Below are 14,283 nucleotides of genomic sequence, written 5' to 3'. Positions count from 1 at the left end.
ACTGAACGCAGCATCTTCTGCAGCGCATCCTTGGTGGGCGTGTTCACTGCTCTGGGAGGGGCGTGGTTTCATCAGGTCTACTGGAGATCCGCAGCTGAAGGGGATGGGTTACGGAGCGCTTTTACCTGTGCTGGGCGGGGCTGACCCGTTTGAAGCGCTTTGATTGGATCTGCGGTCGGTAGGCGGGCACGATGTGGGCGGGGCATCGTGTCGTCAGATCCGGTTGGGCTGGCTCAGCGGTTGCGGGCTGAACATTTCGTTAGTCCGGAGCTTGAGGTTGAGAAGAGAGGAGCTTACACCATGGCTCCGCTGTCCGCGCTCTGCGCTATATTGGCCGCGGTCATCGTCCCCAATTTTGCTGGATATATCGAGGTACGAACCCCCTGACGGGAGGCGAGGGAGGTCCTGGGGCCCCGCCAGAGCCCGGACTGCCCCTCCCCGCGGGGCTACTGATACATTGTAGCTAAGGATCTGCCCCCTCCCTGCGCTGTGCTGATGCGTTATTTCCGCGGCTCCTGTGCGGTTATGTAATGCGGTGTACAGGGCTGTGTATGCAGGTGGGGGAGACTCCTGGATGTGGAGCAGATGTTGGGAGTATTAGTTCTGCGAACGGGTGATCTGTGTATAGGGCAGTGTTTTGCAACAGCTGGAGGCACGCTGGTTGGGAAACACTGGTAAAGGGGCATGTCATATACTGGTGTATATAGGGCAGGTGATCCCCAGCATTACAGGGCATATACTGGTGTATATAGGGCAGGTGATCCCCAGCATTACAGGGCATATACTGGTGTATATAGGGCAGGTGATCCCCAGCATTACAGGTAGTATACTGGTGTATATAGGGCAGGTGATCCCCAGCATTACAGGTCATATACTGGTGTATATAGGGCAGGTGATCCCCAGTATTACAGGTAGTATACTGGTGTATATAGGGCAGGTGATCCCCAGCATTACAGGGCATATACTGGTGTATATAGGGCAGGTGATCCCCAGCATTACAGGTCATATACTGGTGTATATAGGGCAGGTGATCCCCAGCATTACAGGTCATATACTGGTGTATATAGGGCAGGTGATCCCCAGCATTACAGGGCATATACTGGTGTATATAGGGCAGGTGATCCCCAGCATTACAGGTCGTATACTGATGTATATAGGGCAGGTGATCCTCAGCATTACAGGGCATATACTGGTGTATATAGGGCAGGTGATCCCCAGCATTACAGGGCATATACTGGTGTATATAGGGCAGGTGATCCCCAGCATTACAGGGCATATACTGGTGTATATAGGGCAGGTGATCCTCAGCATTACAGGTCGTATACTGGTGTATATAGGGCAGGTGATCCCCAGCATTACAGGTCATATACTGGTGTATATAGGGCAGGTGATCCTCAGCATTACAGGTCATATACTGGTGTATATAGGGCAGGTGATCCCCAGCATTACAGGTCGTATACTGGTGTATATAGAGCAGGTGATCCCCAGCATTACAGGTCGTATACTTCTGTATATAGAGTGAGTTCTCTCCAGCATTAGATGTTGTTTAGGGGGCAGGTGCTCTTAGTATTACAAGTAATATGTGGTGTAGGTGCTGTATACTGGTGTGTAAAGGGGCAGGTGCTCTCCAGCATTACAGATGTTATACTGAGATGTATGGGGCAGGTGCTCTCCTGCATTAGATGTTATACTGGGATGTATTGGCCAGGTGCTCTCCAGTATTACAGATGTTATACTGAGATGTATTGGGCAGGTGCTCTCCAGCATTACAGATGTTATACTGAGATGTATTGGGCAGGTGCTCTCCAGCATTACAGATGTTATACTGAGATGTATGGGGCAGGTGCTCTCCAGCATTACACATGTTATACTGAGATGTATGGGGCAGGTGCTCTCCAGTATTAGAGATGTGGTCTTGGTGTGTGTAGTGCAGGTGCTCTCCAGCATTACAGATGTTATACTGAGATGTATGGGGCAGGTGCTCTCCAGTATTACAGATGTGGTCTTGGGGTGTGTAGTGCAGGTGCTCTCCATTATTACAGATGTTATACTGAGATGTATTGGGCAGGTGCTCTCCAGCATTACAGATGTTATACTGAGATGTATTGGGCAGGTGCTCTCCAGCATTACAGATGTTATACTGAGATGTATGGGGCAGGTGCTCTCCAGTATTACAGATGTGGTCTTGGTGTGTGTAGTGCAGGTGCTCTCCAGCATTACAGATGTTATACTGAGATGTATGGGGCAGGTGCTCTCCAGTATTACAGATGTGGTCTTGGTGTGTGTAGTGCAGGTGCTCTCCAGCATTACAGATGTTATACTGAGATGTATTCGGCAGGTGCTTTCCAGCATTACAGATGTTATACTGAGATGTATTCGGCCGGTGCTCTCCAGCATTACAGATGTTATACTGCGATGTATTGGGCAGGTGCTCTCCAGCATTACAGATGTTATACTGAGATGTATTGGGCAGGTGCTCTCCAGCATTAAAGATGTTATACTGAGATGTATTGGGCAGGTGCTCTCCAGTATTACAGATGTGGTCTTGGTGTGTGTGTGTGTGTAGTGCAGGTGCTCTCCAGCATTACAGATGTTATACTGAGATGTACTATTGGGCAGGTGCTATCCAGTATTACAGATGTGGTCTTGGGGTGTGTAGTGCAGGTGCTCTCCAGCATTAGAGATGTTATACTGAGATGTATGGGGCCGGTGCTCTCCAGCATTACAGATGTTATACTGAGATGTATGGGGCCGGTGCTCTCCAGCAGTACAGATGTTATACTGAGATGTATGGGGCAGGTGCTCTCCAGCATTACAGATGTTATACTGAGATGTATGGGGCCGGTGCTCTCCAGTATTACAGATGTTATACTGAGATGTATTGGGCAGGTGCTCTTCAGCATTACAGATGATGGGTCCAGTTGTTATACTGGGACGTTAACCTTTTCCTCTTTTGAACGCACACATGTAGTGGACGCTGTTTTGGGCCCTGTTGTGGCTGCTGTAACCCTTTGTCATCCGGTGTTGGTGAGAAGTGAAGGGGTTAATCCATTGGCTCCCCACCCTCCTGTGTCAGGATATCCTTAGGATACTGGTGTGCTCCACCCGGCTTCTGGGAGATGGATGGGGCCTGTGCAGGATTATCTGTGATCTGGTGGGGCCCCCTCAGTGTGCCCTTGTGCTGGGATGGCTGGTGGGGCCCCCTCAGTGTGCCCTTGTGCTGGGATATCTGGTGGGGCCCCCTCAGTGTGCCCTTGTGCTGGGATGGCTGGTGGGGCCCCCTCAGTGTGCCCTTGTGCTGGGATGGCTGGTGGGGCCCCCTCAGTGTGCCCTTGTGCTGGGATGGCTGGTGGGGCCCCCTCAGTGTGCCCTTGTGCTGGGATGGCTGGCGGGGCCCCCTCAGTGTGCCCTTGTGCTGGGATGGCTGGCGGGGCCCCCTCAGTGTGCCCTTGTGCTGGGATGGCTGGTGGGGCCCCCTCAGTGTGCCCTTGTGCTGGGATGGCTGGTGGGGCCCCCTCAGTGTGCCCTTGTGCTGGGATGGCTGGTGGGGCCCCCTCAGTGTGCCCTTGTGCTGGGATGCTGCTGTAGGCCTGGCACTGCCACTCTCATCCTCCTGCTTTTATTTATAGCACCAGATGACTCATAGACACGGACGCTATGTGGAACCACAAGTCTCAGCCTGCAGGGTGCTAAGTGATGCCGGTGGGGGGGATGGGTTCATTAACCCCTCAGTGTTTGACATCTCCTCACCGTTGGCCTATGTCATTCTGCAGGATATCCCCTCCCCCCTCTGATTCTATTGAATCTGTTTTAATAATTGATATTCTCCTGTGGATATTCGCCCAAGGTCACCTGTCTGCAGTAAGCGACACATCAGAGGCTGCCCTGCATGCCCTCATGTCCGCCTGGGGCCCCCTCAGAGCCTGGCTGGGCATTCCTGTCCTGCGTGTGGTCTGGCACGGTGTCCCCTCCACCTGCTCGACCCCAGTTGTTTGCTTAGGTGGGGGTCTCGCTCTTGGATGTTTGTTTTTCCTTTGCATATTTGATGCAGCCCCAGCTAACACCCAGCCTGGAGGGCCTGCGAGTGCCTGGGCACAGAGTGGGCACAGGGCTGGAGCTGCACACTTTGGGCTGGTGGGGGATGTGCATTGCTGGAATTCCTGCTCGTGTTGCTGTATGTTCCAGGTGTGTTTGGGAGATCAGCCCCGGGGTGCTGCCTGCACCTGGAATGGGCCCTTGTGTCTTCTGCGCCTTCGCTTTGAAGGTGTCCAGGATCGGGGGAAACCACAGGAGGTGGGAAAAAAACACATTCCCCTAAAAATTATAGGGAAAAACCTTGAAAAACTCCCCAGGAATGTCAATCCTTCTCTGCCTGCAAATCCCGGTCTGCTGTTCTGTATGTCTGTCTGTCAGTCCAGTAGGGGAAATGTGACTTGTGCCTTTAAGAACTCTGGGAAAGTTGGGTGGTAATGCTCGGTGCTTTTTTTGCCAAGGTGGGGAACATGTTATGTAATGTTGCAAACTCTGAGAAAGCTGGGTGGGAGCTGCTGCTATTTGCACAGGGGTGGCAGGACGGCACATGTATTAGGCGCACACATTGCAGTCACTCTGCGTTCATGGCAAAATACATCACACGTGCAATAATCCATCTTTTTTGGAACAAACCTAAGCTAAAAAGGTTCATATTCTGCCGTCCTAGTGATATCCGATCTTAGTAAGGCTGCATTCACATCTCGTTTTGCAATATGGTTCCTGTATCCAGTTTCAGTATAAAAACCGTATGGAACCATATTGCAAACCATATGTATAGACATTTCATAGAAAACCGTATGTATAGACATGTCATAGAAAACCGTATGTATAGACATTTCATAGAAAACCGTATGTATAGACATTTCATAGAAAACCGTATGTATAGACATGTCATAGAAAACCGTATGCATAGACATGTCATAGAAAACCGTATGCATAGACATGTCATAGAAAACCGTATGTATAGACATGTCATAGAAAACCGTATGTATAGACATGTCATAGAAAACCGTATGTATAGACATTTCATAGAAAACCGTATGTATAGACATTTCATAGAAAACCGTATGTATAGACATGTCATAGAAAACCGTATGTATAGACATTTCATAGAAAACCGTATGTATAGACATTTCATAGAAAACCGTATGTATAGACATGTCATAGAAAACCGTATGCATAGACATGTCATAGAAAACCGTATGCATAGACATGTCATAGAAAACCGTATGTATAGACATGTCATAGAAAACCGTATGTATAGACATGTCATAGAAAACCGTATGTATAGACATTTCATAGAAAACCGTATGTATAGACATTTCATAGAAAACCGTATGTATAGACATGTCATAGAAAACCGTATACCAAACGTAGCATCCGGTTGTGTACATTTTGCATAATTTATGGTTTTATCCGTTTTTATTTTATTTTTTCCTGTACTCAAAACCGTAGTCTACTACAGTTTTATGTCCGGGTGAAAAACCGGATACAACCCGTATACATTATTTTTTTTTAAATGGTGGTCAATGGGAACCGTACAGAACCGTATGTGCGTACGGTTTTGCAGTTTGCACATTCGCAGTGCACGCCGAAAGTTCTTCCCACAAATACAACAAGAAGAACTTTATTTAATTAAAGGGGTACTCCGCCCCTAGACATCTTATCCCCTATCCAAAGGATAGGGGATAAGATGTTAGATCGCTGCGGACCCCCTGGATCTCCGTTGCGGCACCCCGCTATCATTACTGCACAGAGCAGACTCGCTCCGTGCGTAATGACCAGCGATACAGGGGCCGGAGCACCGTTACGTCACGGCCCGCCCCCTTAATGCCAGTCTATGGGAGGGGGCGTGATGGCCGCATGCCACCTCCCATAGACTTGTATTGAGGGGGGCGGGCAGTTACGTCACGGCTCCACCCCCTCGTGACGTAACGATGCTCCGGCCCCTGTATTGCCCGTCATTACGCACAGAGTGAGTTTGCTCAGTGCAGTAATGATAGCGGGGTGCTGCAGCGGAGATCCCGGGGGTCCCCAGCAGTGGGACCCCGGCAATCCGACATCTTATCCCCTATCCTTTTGGATAGGGGATAAGATGCTAGGGGCGTAGTACCCCTTTAAGGACAAACATAAAACTGTATCAGTTTTTTTTTCTTTTCCAAAAACGTATTAAACCGTATGCAACCAGACATCCGTCTTCAAACCGTATACGGTTTATAACTGTACAGCGGTCTATACGGTTCGGTTTGGAGACATACGTTTTTGTTTTACAAAAAAACTGATACAGGATCCGTATTGCAAAAACGAGATGTGAATGCAGCCTAAAGCTGGGTGGTAACCCTAGTGTTTGTTTTGCCAGCCATACCGACTATTACTTTGCTTTTTCCAGGACAGCGTTTCCCAATCAGTGGGCCTCTAGCTGTTGGAAAACCACAACTCCCAGCATGCTGGAGGTATACTGATTGGGAAAAACTGTTCTAGACTATGAATTGCTATTTATGCAAATGGCGTCACACCGCTTCGTCGCTCAGGATCCTGGGACAGCCAGGTGGTAAGCAGCGCGGCCCTCGGATGTGTATCTCAGCTCACAGGAGCGGTGTTGTCTGTAGTTAGATCACACGCTCTGGGTAAAGCTCATCCTCTGAAGTGTCAGTGACACCTTATAATCCTCCACCTGCGTCCTGACATTATGATACTCTGCTGCCGCGCTCCGTATCCTGGGCTACTAGGTGCGATAATCTGTAGGGGAAGATGTGTGACTGGGGATACTGGAGCGGGGTGTTTCCCAACCAGTGCACCTCCAACTGTGGCAAAACTACATCTCCCAGCATGCCCGAACAGCCAAAGGCTGTTCGGGCATGCTGGGAGTTGTAGTTTTGTGACATACGGAGACTCACTTTTTGAGAAACTGTCTTAGATACACTTTTGTATCCAAAACTCTAACTGAGCTGCCAGTGTCGTGCTGTGAGCAATTCTTGTCACCCCCCCCCCCCCCTCCTCCCCATGACTTGCCTGTTGCACTTCGGTTCCAAATAACGTGAACGTTGGAGCGTCTGCCATGTTGACTTCAGCGCTTTGTCTCCCACGTTAGAATCATCCGAGATAAATACGTCATAGTTTTCTTTATCATTTAGGAACATCCTAGAAAGGAAGCGGCTCAATCATGTTGTGTCTCTGGACAAAGGGGGAGCGTCGCCGTCTAATGGGCAAAGGGGCATGTTAAAGGGAACCGGTCACCTTGAAGATGTAGTCCAGTCAGTAGACTCCATGTTACAGAGCAGGGTGAGCTGAGCAGATAAATATATAGTTTGTGGGAAAAGTTCCATCATGATTGGTCATGTATTTATCTAAATATCTGCTCATTCTGGGCTAAGGAGTCATGTAGGCGGGGTTAATCTGTGACTGGCAGATATAGCAATATAGAGACCACTGGATTATCAATGATTAGCACCGCCCATTTGACTCCTTAGTGGTGGTTGTGTTTTTTTTTTTTCCCCCTTTTTTCAGCATGCCCCGACAGCCTTTGGCTTTCCAGCGGTTGTAGCCTTCAGCTGTCAGGGCATGCTGGCATTTGTAGTTTTACAACAGCTGAAAAGGCCCATGCTTGAAAGCTAGGCATACACCACAAATTGTGCCTCTGAGGCAGGGGTCAAGTCCTGAAAAAAAAAATAAGTGAGGGAACTCAGCCAAGGGCATGGGACTTCTGATAATGGGAATGGTGTTCCTGCTGTGAAAAAAGTTGCAGGAACTCAGTTCCCATGCGTTCCTGCAGGACTTGAGCCCTGCTCTGAGGCACGGATGCATCAAAATGACATGTTGACATATCGGCGCTTGGACAGGCACAGGCCCCATTCATTTCAATGGCCTGAGTGTAGTCAGCTAGTGACTACGTTCTGGTCATTTTCCAAACGTTTACAAGATTTGTCTCAGATTGATAAGTGCCGGAAGCTACAATTCCCTGTCCGAACCAAAACTTGAATACGCTCTGAAAATCACCCGTATTTAGGGGGAGATTTATCAAAACCTGTGCAAAGGAAAATGTATCCAGTTGCCCATAGCAACCAATCAGATCACTACTTTCATTTTTGCAGAGGCCTTGTTAAAAATGAGAAAAGGCGCTGATTGGTTGCTATGGGCAACTGGGCCAATTTTCTCTGCACAGGTTTTGATAAATCTCCCCCCTATATCGTGACTTGCTGACTACATTCAGGCCATTGAAATGAATTGGGCCTGAGGTACAAATCGTGAGGTGAACAAAGCCCAAGATGGAGGGACACTGCTTTAAGATGGTGGAATTGTTGTTGCGTTGTACCAGGAATCGTTTGGCCCCTGCTCTCACAGCAGCACAGAGGGTTTTTTGTGTTTATCTGTCTGCTGGTTATAGGACTAGCTGGGATTATGTCAGGCGGATGTGTAGGTCTCAGGTGACCTGTTGATTTACATTCTGGGGATTTTCCTCTGGTCGCATTGTTAAAGATGTAAGCACCGCTGATCCTCAGGTGAATGAATGTATTGGGTGCCATTTCCTGTGCCCTGGGGTGAGGGTTGTATTGATGTCACCTCCTCCACATTTACACCTTTGTGACTTTACATTGTATAGGGGATTGGATGGTCTGTTTACTCTTAATTATGTGTTTTCTGGGAAAGCTGGGTGACAACCAAAATGGCTGCCCATTATAACGAACATGGACCATAAGTATGTGACAGACTGTCTGGTTAGCAGCTACAAAATTGAGTTGGTGACTAACTGGCAACTTCTCTACCGAAACTTCCCCCAGTTATTTTTATAAAAAGGGAACCAGAATTACATGTGGGGAAAAACCACGTGTGGCCCGATGACAGCATGACGCGGTTATTTATGGGCCAGCCACCCTTATCCTCCAGGTTATACTAGTAACAAGGACGGAAAGTCTGTCCTGATCTTATCAATGCTGATACATTGCAACAAAACTCCCCCTGTATAAGTGGGACATATCCATTATCAGGGCATAGATTTGTATCAGACCCTTATCTGTGTAAAGGTTTTTCATCCCATTCACTAACAGCAAGCAGAGATCTTGAAAATGGTGAAGAACTGAGACATCAGGGTTTAAAAAAAAATATAATAAAAAAAAAAGCATTTCTCTCTGTAATGGTTTATGTTCAGTGTTCTGTAGCGAATTGTCCTGCGGTCAGAGTCCGGCGTAAACGTATTACTCGCAGGAATGTGATCTTTGTCCTGCCTCTTGTTGCTGTTGTCATCGATGACTATTGTGTTGCAGCGATAACCCGGCTCGTTGACTATTTCATCCTCCATTCCTTATGATGATATCGCTGCCTAATAAATGGGGCTTATCCTGATCCTTTTTTTTTTTTTCCGAAATAACCTGGAACATAAAGGGAGAGGAAAAGTTGATCAGTTGCCCATAGCAACCAATAAGACCTTTTTAAGTCTTCTGAAAAATTAAAGAAGCAGTCTGATTTGTTGCTATGAGCAACTGGTCAACTTTTCCTCACCTTCCCTTATAGTTTTCTGGGGGGCTTGAGCAAGGAGACACTACCTGTGGCAGATTCGGCAAAGTGCGTAAAGTATCTCAAAGAAGATCTGGGAAAGCTGGGGGACCATAAGCGTGACACCGCTGCTGTGTCGAAGTGTGGGGTGGGAAAGCATCACGGTACACAAAGCAGTGTTGGATATGAGGGGTCTGGGAAAGTTGGGTGACATAACTAATGAAAGTATAGAAGTTACCGGCAGGTCGGTGTCTGCGCTGTCCACTGACATTTCCTGTGGTTGTTCTGACCTCGGCCGTCCATTTTGTGGTTACACAAGTTTGTAGCCGGTGGTTTTTGCACCGGTCATTCACGGTGCCTATTTACTTGTCATATCCTCGCTCTGTTTTTCACAGAATAAGCCGGCTCAGCGTTTCTTTTCACAGGAGGGAACACATAGTCCAACCCGCCCCCCCGGAGGCTGCAGACAGCGACAATGCTCATCGTATACCAGGCCCGAGTAGCCTCCTCACCCAGCTGGGCCAGTGTGTGTTTACAGCCTCTGCAGCCATTAATGGTTCCGAAACGTCATACTTGTAGCCCAGGTCCCTTTGTAAAAACTCTTCTCCTCGTCTTTCTTGCTCTTCTCGGATTGTGCTGCTAATGAATCTGTATTAGTGTTATTAAGCGTCGTGTGAGTGTGTAATGGAGACGAGCGGGATTATGTGTCGCTATCTCGTTTTCGCAGTCGTCATAGATACAGGGAGGTTCTGATAACACTCAGATTGATTCAATTATTTCTGGTCCTGGTGATTCGTCGCCGGTTATTGCAGCGGCCGAGGAGTCACCTTGGAGACTGGGTGTAATCTGTGGCGATCACCTGTGCGCCTCGGGCCATGATTATAAGAAGATTACACGCCCTGTGCCAGGCTCTGACCACAAGGGAAGGGGCAGTGAGTGGCCTATTGCACTTCTTAAATAGACTATTCAAAAAAATAAAGGGAACACAACACAGTGTAACTCCAAGTCAATCATGCTGTTGTGTAAATGGAACAGACAACAGGTGGAAATTATAGGCAATTAGCAACACACCACCCATAAAGGAGTGGTTCTGCAGGTGGTGACCACAGACCACTTCTCAGTCCCTATGCTTCCTGACTGATGTTTTGGTCATTTATTTAATGCTGGCGGTGCTTTCACTCTAGTGGGAGCATGAGACTGAGTCTACAACCCACACAAGTGGCTCAGGTAGTGCAGCTCATCCAGGATGGCACATTAATGCGAGTTGTGGCAAGAAGGTTTGCTGTGTCTGTCAGCGTAGTGTGCAGAGCATGGAGGCGCTACCAGGAGACAGGCCTGTACATCAGGAGACGTGGAGGAGGCCGTAGGAGGGCAACAACCCAGCAGCAGGACCGCTACGTCCGCCTTTGTGCAAGGAGGAGCAGGAGGAACACTGCTAGAGCCCTGCCAAATGACCTCCAGCAGGCCACAAATGTGCATGTGTCCACTCAAACGGTCAGAAACAGACTCCATGAGGGGGGTATGAGGGCCCAACGTCCACAGGTGGGGGTTGTGCTTACAGCCCAACACCGTGCAGGGCGTTTGGCATTTGCCAGAGAACATCAAGACTTGCAAATTCGCCACTGGCACCCTGTGCTCTTCACAGATGAAAGCAGGTTCACACTAGGCACATGTGACAGTCTGGAGACGCCATGGAGAATGCTCTGCGGCCTGCAACATCCTCCAGCATGACTGGTTTGGCTGTGGGTCAGTAATGGTGTGGGGTGGCATTTCTTTGGGGGCCGCACAGCCCTCCATGTGCTTGCCAGAGGTAGCCTGACTGCCATTAGGTACCGAGATGAGATCCTCAAACCCCTTGTGAGACCATATGCTGGTGTGGTTGTCCCTGGGTTCCTCCTAATGCAAGACAATGCTAGACCTCATGTGGCTGGAGTGTGTCAGCAGTTCCTGCAAGAGGAAGGCATTGATGCTATGGACTGGCCCACCCGTTCCCCAGACCTGAATCCGATTGAGCACGCCTGGGACATTGCACCACAGACTGTCCAGGAGTTGGCGGATGCTTTAGTCCAGGTCTGGGAAGACATCCCTCAGGAGACCATCCTCCACCTCATCAGGAGCATGCCCAGGGGTTGTAGGGAGGTCATATGGGCACGTGGAGGCCACACACACTACTGAGCCTCATTGTGACTTGTTTTAAGGACATTAGATAAAGTTGGATCAGCCTGTAGTGTGGTTTTCCACTGTGATTTTGAGTGTGACTCCATATCCAGACCTCCATGGGTTGATAAATTTGATTTCCATTTATAATTTTCGTGTGATTTTGTTGTCAGCGCATTCAACTATGTAAAGACGAAAGTATTTCATATGATTAGTTCATTCATTCAGATCTAGGATGTGTTATCTTAGTTTTCCCATTATTTTTTTTGAGCAGTGTATATTCCCTCCTTTTAAAGGACATCTGCAGCGGTACAAACACTTATCCCCTATGCTCAAGATAGGGGATAAGTATTTGATTGCCAGGGTTCAGAACGCTGGGGCCCCCGGCGATCTCCTTTACGGGGCCGCAGCTCTCCCGTGCAGGGGGCGTGCCAGCCGTAGCATGACGTTGCGGCCGGCACGCCTCCTCCATACATCTCTATGGGAGAGGCAGGGAGGCAGCATTCGTGCCTCCCCGCGTCCCCCATAGAACTGTATGGGGATGAGGAGGAGACGGGGCATCACCGTCGACCTCGGGGCCCAGGCTGCAGGACGTCTTGAAGAATCTGTGTCTGTACAAAAACATGCTCCACTGTAGTACATTGTGGGCGATGCAGTGTTAATGGTAAACGTGGTACAATTAGTAGGTGCTCTCGGTGTGGGTCATAATGGGCATTAGATAGATTGGCGCAGTAATGGTAGATTTCTGACCCGCTGCCATCAGCAAGCCATTGACAAATGAATATCATGTATTATCTAGCAACCAGCCCCAAATGGTGATGTCTTGACTGGGCCTGAGCATCTCAAGGAAGAGCCGGTCTTTTGGGGTGTCGTTAGTCAGCAACCGGGACAGTGTCATGGGCGCTCAAGACTCATTAATGTGCATGAGGGTCTTGTCCGATCCCACAGAAGAGCTACTGTAGCGCAAACTACTGAAAAAGTTCCTGCTGGCTGTGATAGGTATCAGATCATACAGGGTATTGCAGCTTGCTCTGTATGGGGCCCACAGACCAACTAAAGGGGTACTCTGCCGCTAGACATCATATCCCCTATCCAAAGGATAGGGGATATGAGGTCAGATCGCAGGGGTCCCGCCGCTGGGGACCCCCGGGATCTTGGTTGCAGGACCCACCTGTTGCAGTTTCCGTAAACGCTGGAGGCTTCGGCTCCCGACCACGGTGACGTCACGCCCCGCCCCTCAATGCAAGTCTATGGGAGGGGGCATGATGGCTGCCACGCCCCCTCCCATAGACTTGCATTCAGGGGGGCTGGTCATGACGTCACGATCTCACGTCACCGTGGTCGTGAGGCGTTAGGATGAGAGCCTCCATCGCTGCTGGAAGCCGCAACAGGTGGGTCCTGCAGCCGAGATCCCGGGGGGACCCCTACGATCTGACATCTTATCCCCTATCCTTTCGATTGGGGATAAGATGTCTAGGGGTGGAGTACCCCTTTAAAGCACCCATGGCGACTCCTGAAATGTCTATAATGGGCACATGAGCATCAGAACTGGAGGTCTGGTCACCTTTTCCATCCTGTGGAAAGCTGGGGTGTGTGCCCGGTACTTACCAGGAGAAGAGAAGGCACCAGGATACACTATGGGAAGAAAAGCTGATGGGGACAGTATAATGGGCAAACTTCACTCTGTGGGATGTCTGATCCATGGAGGCCACATCTCAGACTTGGGGCCCTATTACATAGGGTGGTTATCGACCAAACAGTCAGATGGGGCCCTGTGTAACAAGAGCAGTGATCAGGCGAGAGAGGAGCAAGAGCTGATGGGCACAACGTGCGGCACAAATGATCCAGCCATCGTTCGTGTCGCCCCAGAGGTTGAAGCATGTAAAGGCTGTTTATAAAGCTGCTGGAGACCTGTCCCATATTCTCCTTCACCTGTGGCTGTGGGGGCGATGGGCACCTTGCAGCATTGGTAATGCGCCCCCCTCTGCCAGGTTTCTTTGTGGTATAATTGTAGAGTTGGTATTTTATGCATCGCACTTTTCCGCTGCACAGAATGTGTTGAGCGCTAATAAGCATGAAATTACAGAGCGCTTGCTGCCGCCGACGCCTCATCTTCCTCTCACGGGACGCTTAGAATCAACACCTTTCATTTTAGAACTTCCGTAGGTACCGCAGTGACTAGAAGTAACATGTGCCGTTCCATGTCGCGGTCCATGTGATGATTCGGTAACTTCATATTGCACTGACTCACGGAGGACCCGGTCAGTCGCCGTAAGCAGAAGACGACAACCTCTCTGCAACCGGAGGAATTGTCGCTTTGTTCATTCCTGGTTCATGAATATAATTCCAGGATTACAATAAAGACTAACACAGAGCCCCAGAAGAGAGAATAATGCTACATAACTACAATGCAGATATGTCAGTGTCTAAAGAAAGCTGGGTGACTGCCCTTCTTGTCACTGTAATGGCTGCCATTGTTGATGGCCTCGTGCTGCGGACGTTTTCGGTTGCCCTTCTGTGACGGGTGCTGTGGGGCCCAGATAAGCTTATGTAAGTCCTGGAGCGTATTCTGACCCAGACTTTATATAAATACTGAAGGTCTCT

At 49.2% G+C, this 14,283-nt stretch overlaps 1 protein-coding gene across 7 annotated transcripts in view; it reads left to right on the top strand.

The window, feature by feature from the left end:
- Window positions 1-215: 215 nt before the first annotated feature.
- The window catches only part of APLP2 (amyloid beta precursor like protein 2), a 66,033-nt gene continuing 51,965 nt past the window's right edge, over window positions 216-14,283 (top strand). For all 7 annotated transcript variants that reach the window (XM_056543719.1, XM_056543720.1, XM_056543718.1 and 4 more), the window contains exon 1: window positions 216-372. In XM_056543719.1, the coding sequence (XP_056399694.1) occupies window positions 301-372 (72 nt within the window). In that variant the 5' untranslated portion in view covers window positions 216-300. The remainder of the gene's footprint in view (window positions 373-14,283) is intronic.

This window comes from Hyla sarda, chromosome 10, assembly GCF_029499605.1.
Source record: "Hyla sarda isolate aHylSar1 chromosome 10, aHylSar1.hap1, whole genome shotgun sequence".
Lineage (NCBI taxonomy): Eukaryota > Metazoa > Chordata > Amphibia > Anura > Hylidae > Hyla > Hyla sarda.
Note: the sequence above shows the minus strand (reverse complement) of the source record. Positions and strands in the feature narration are given on the sequence as shown.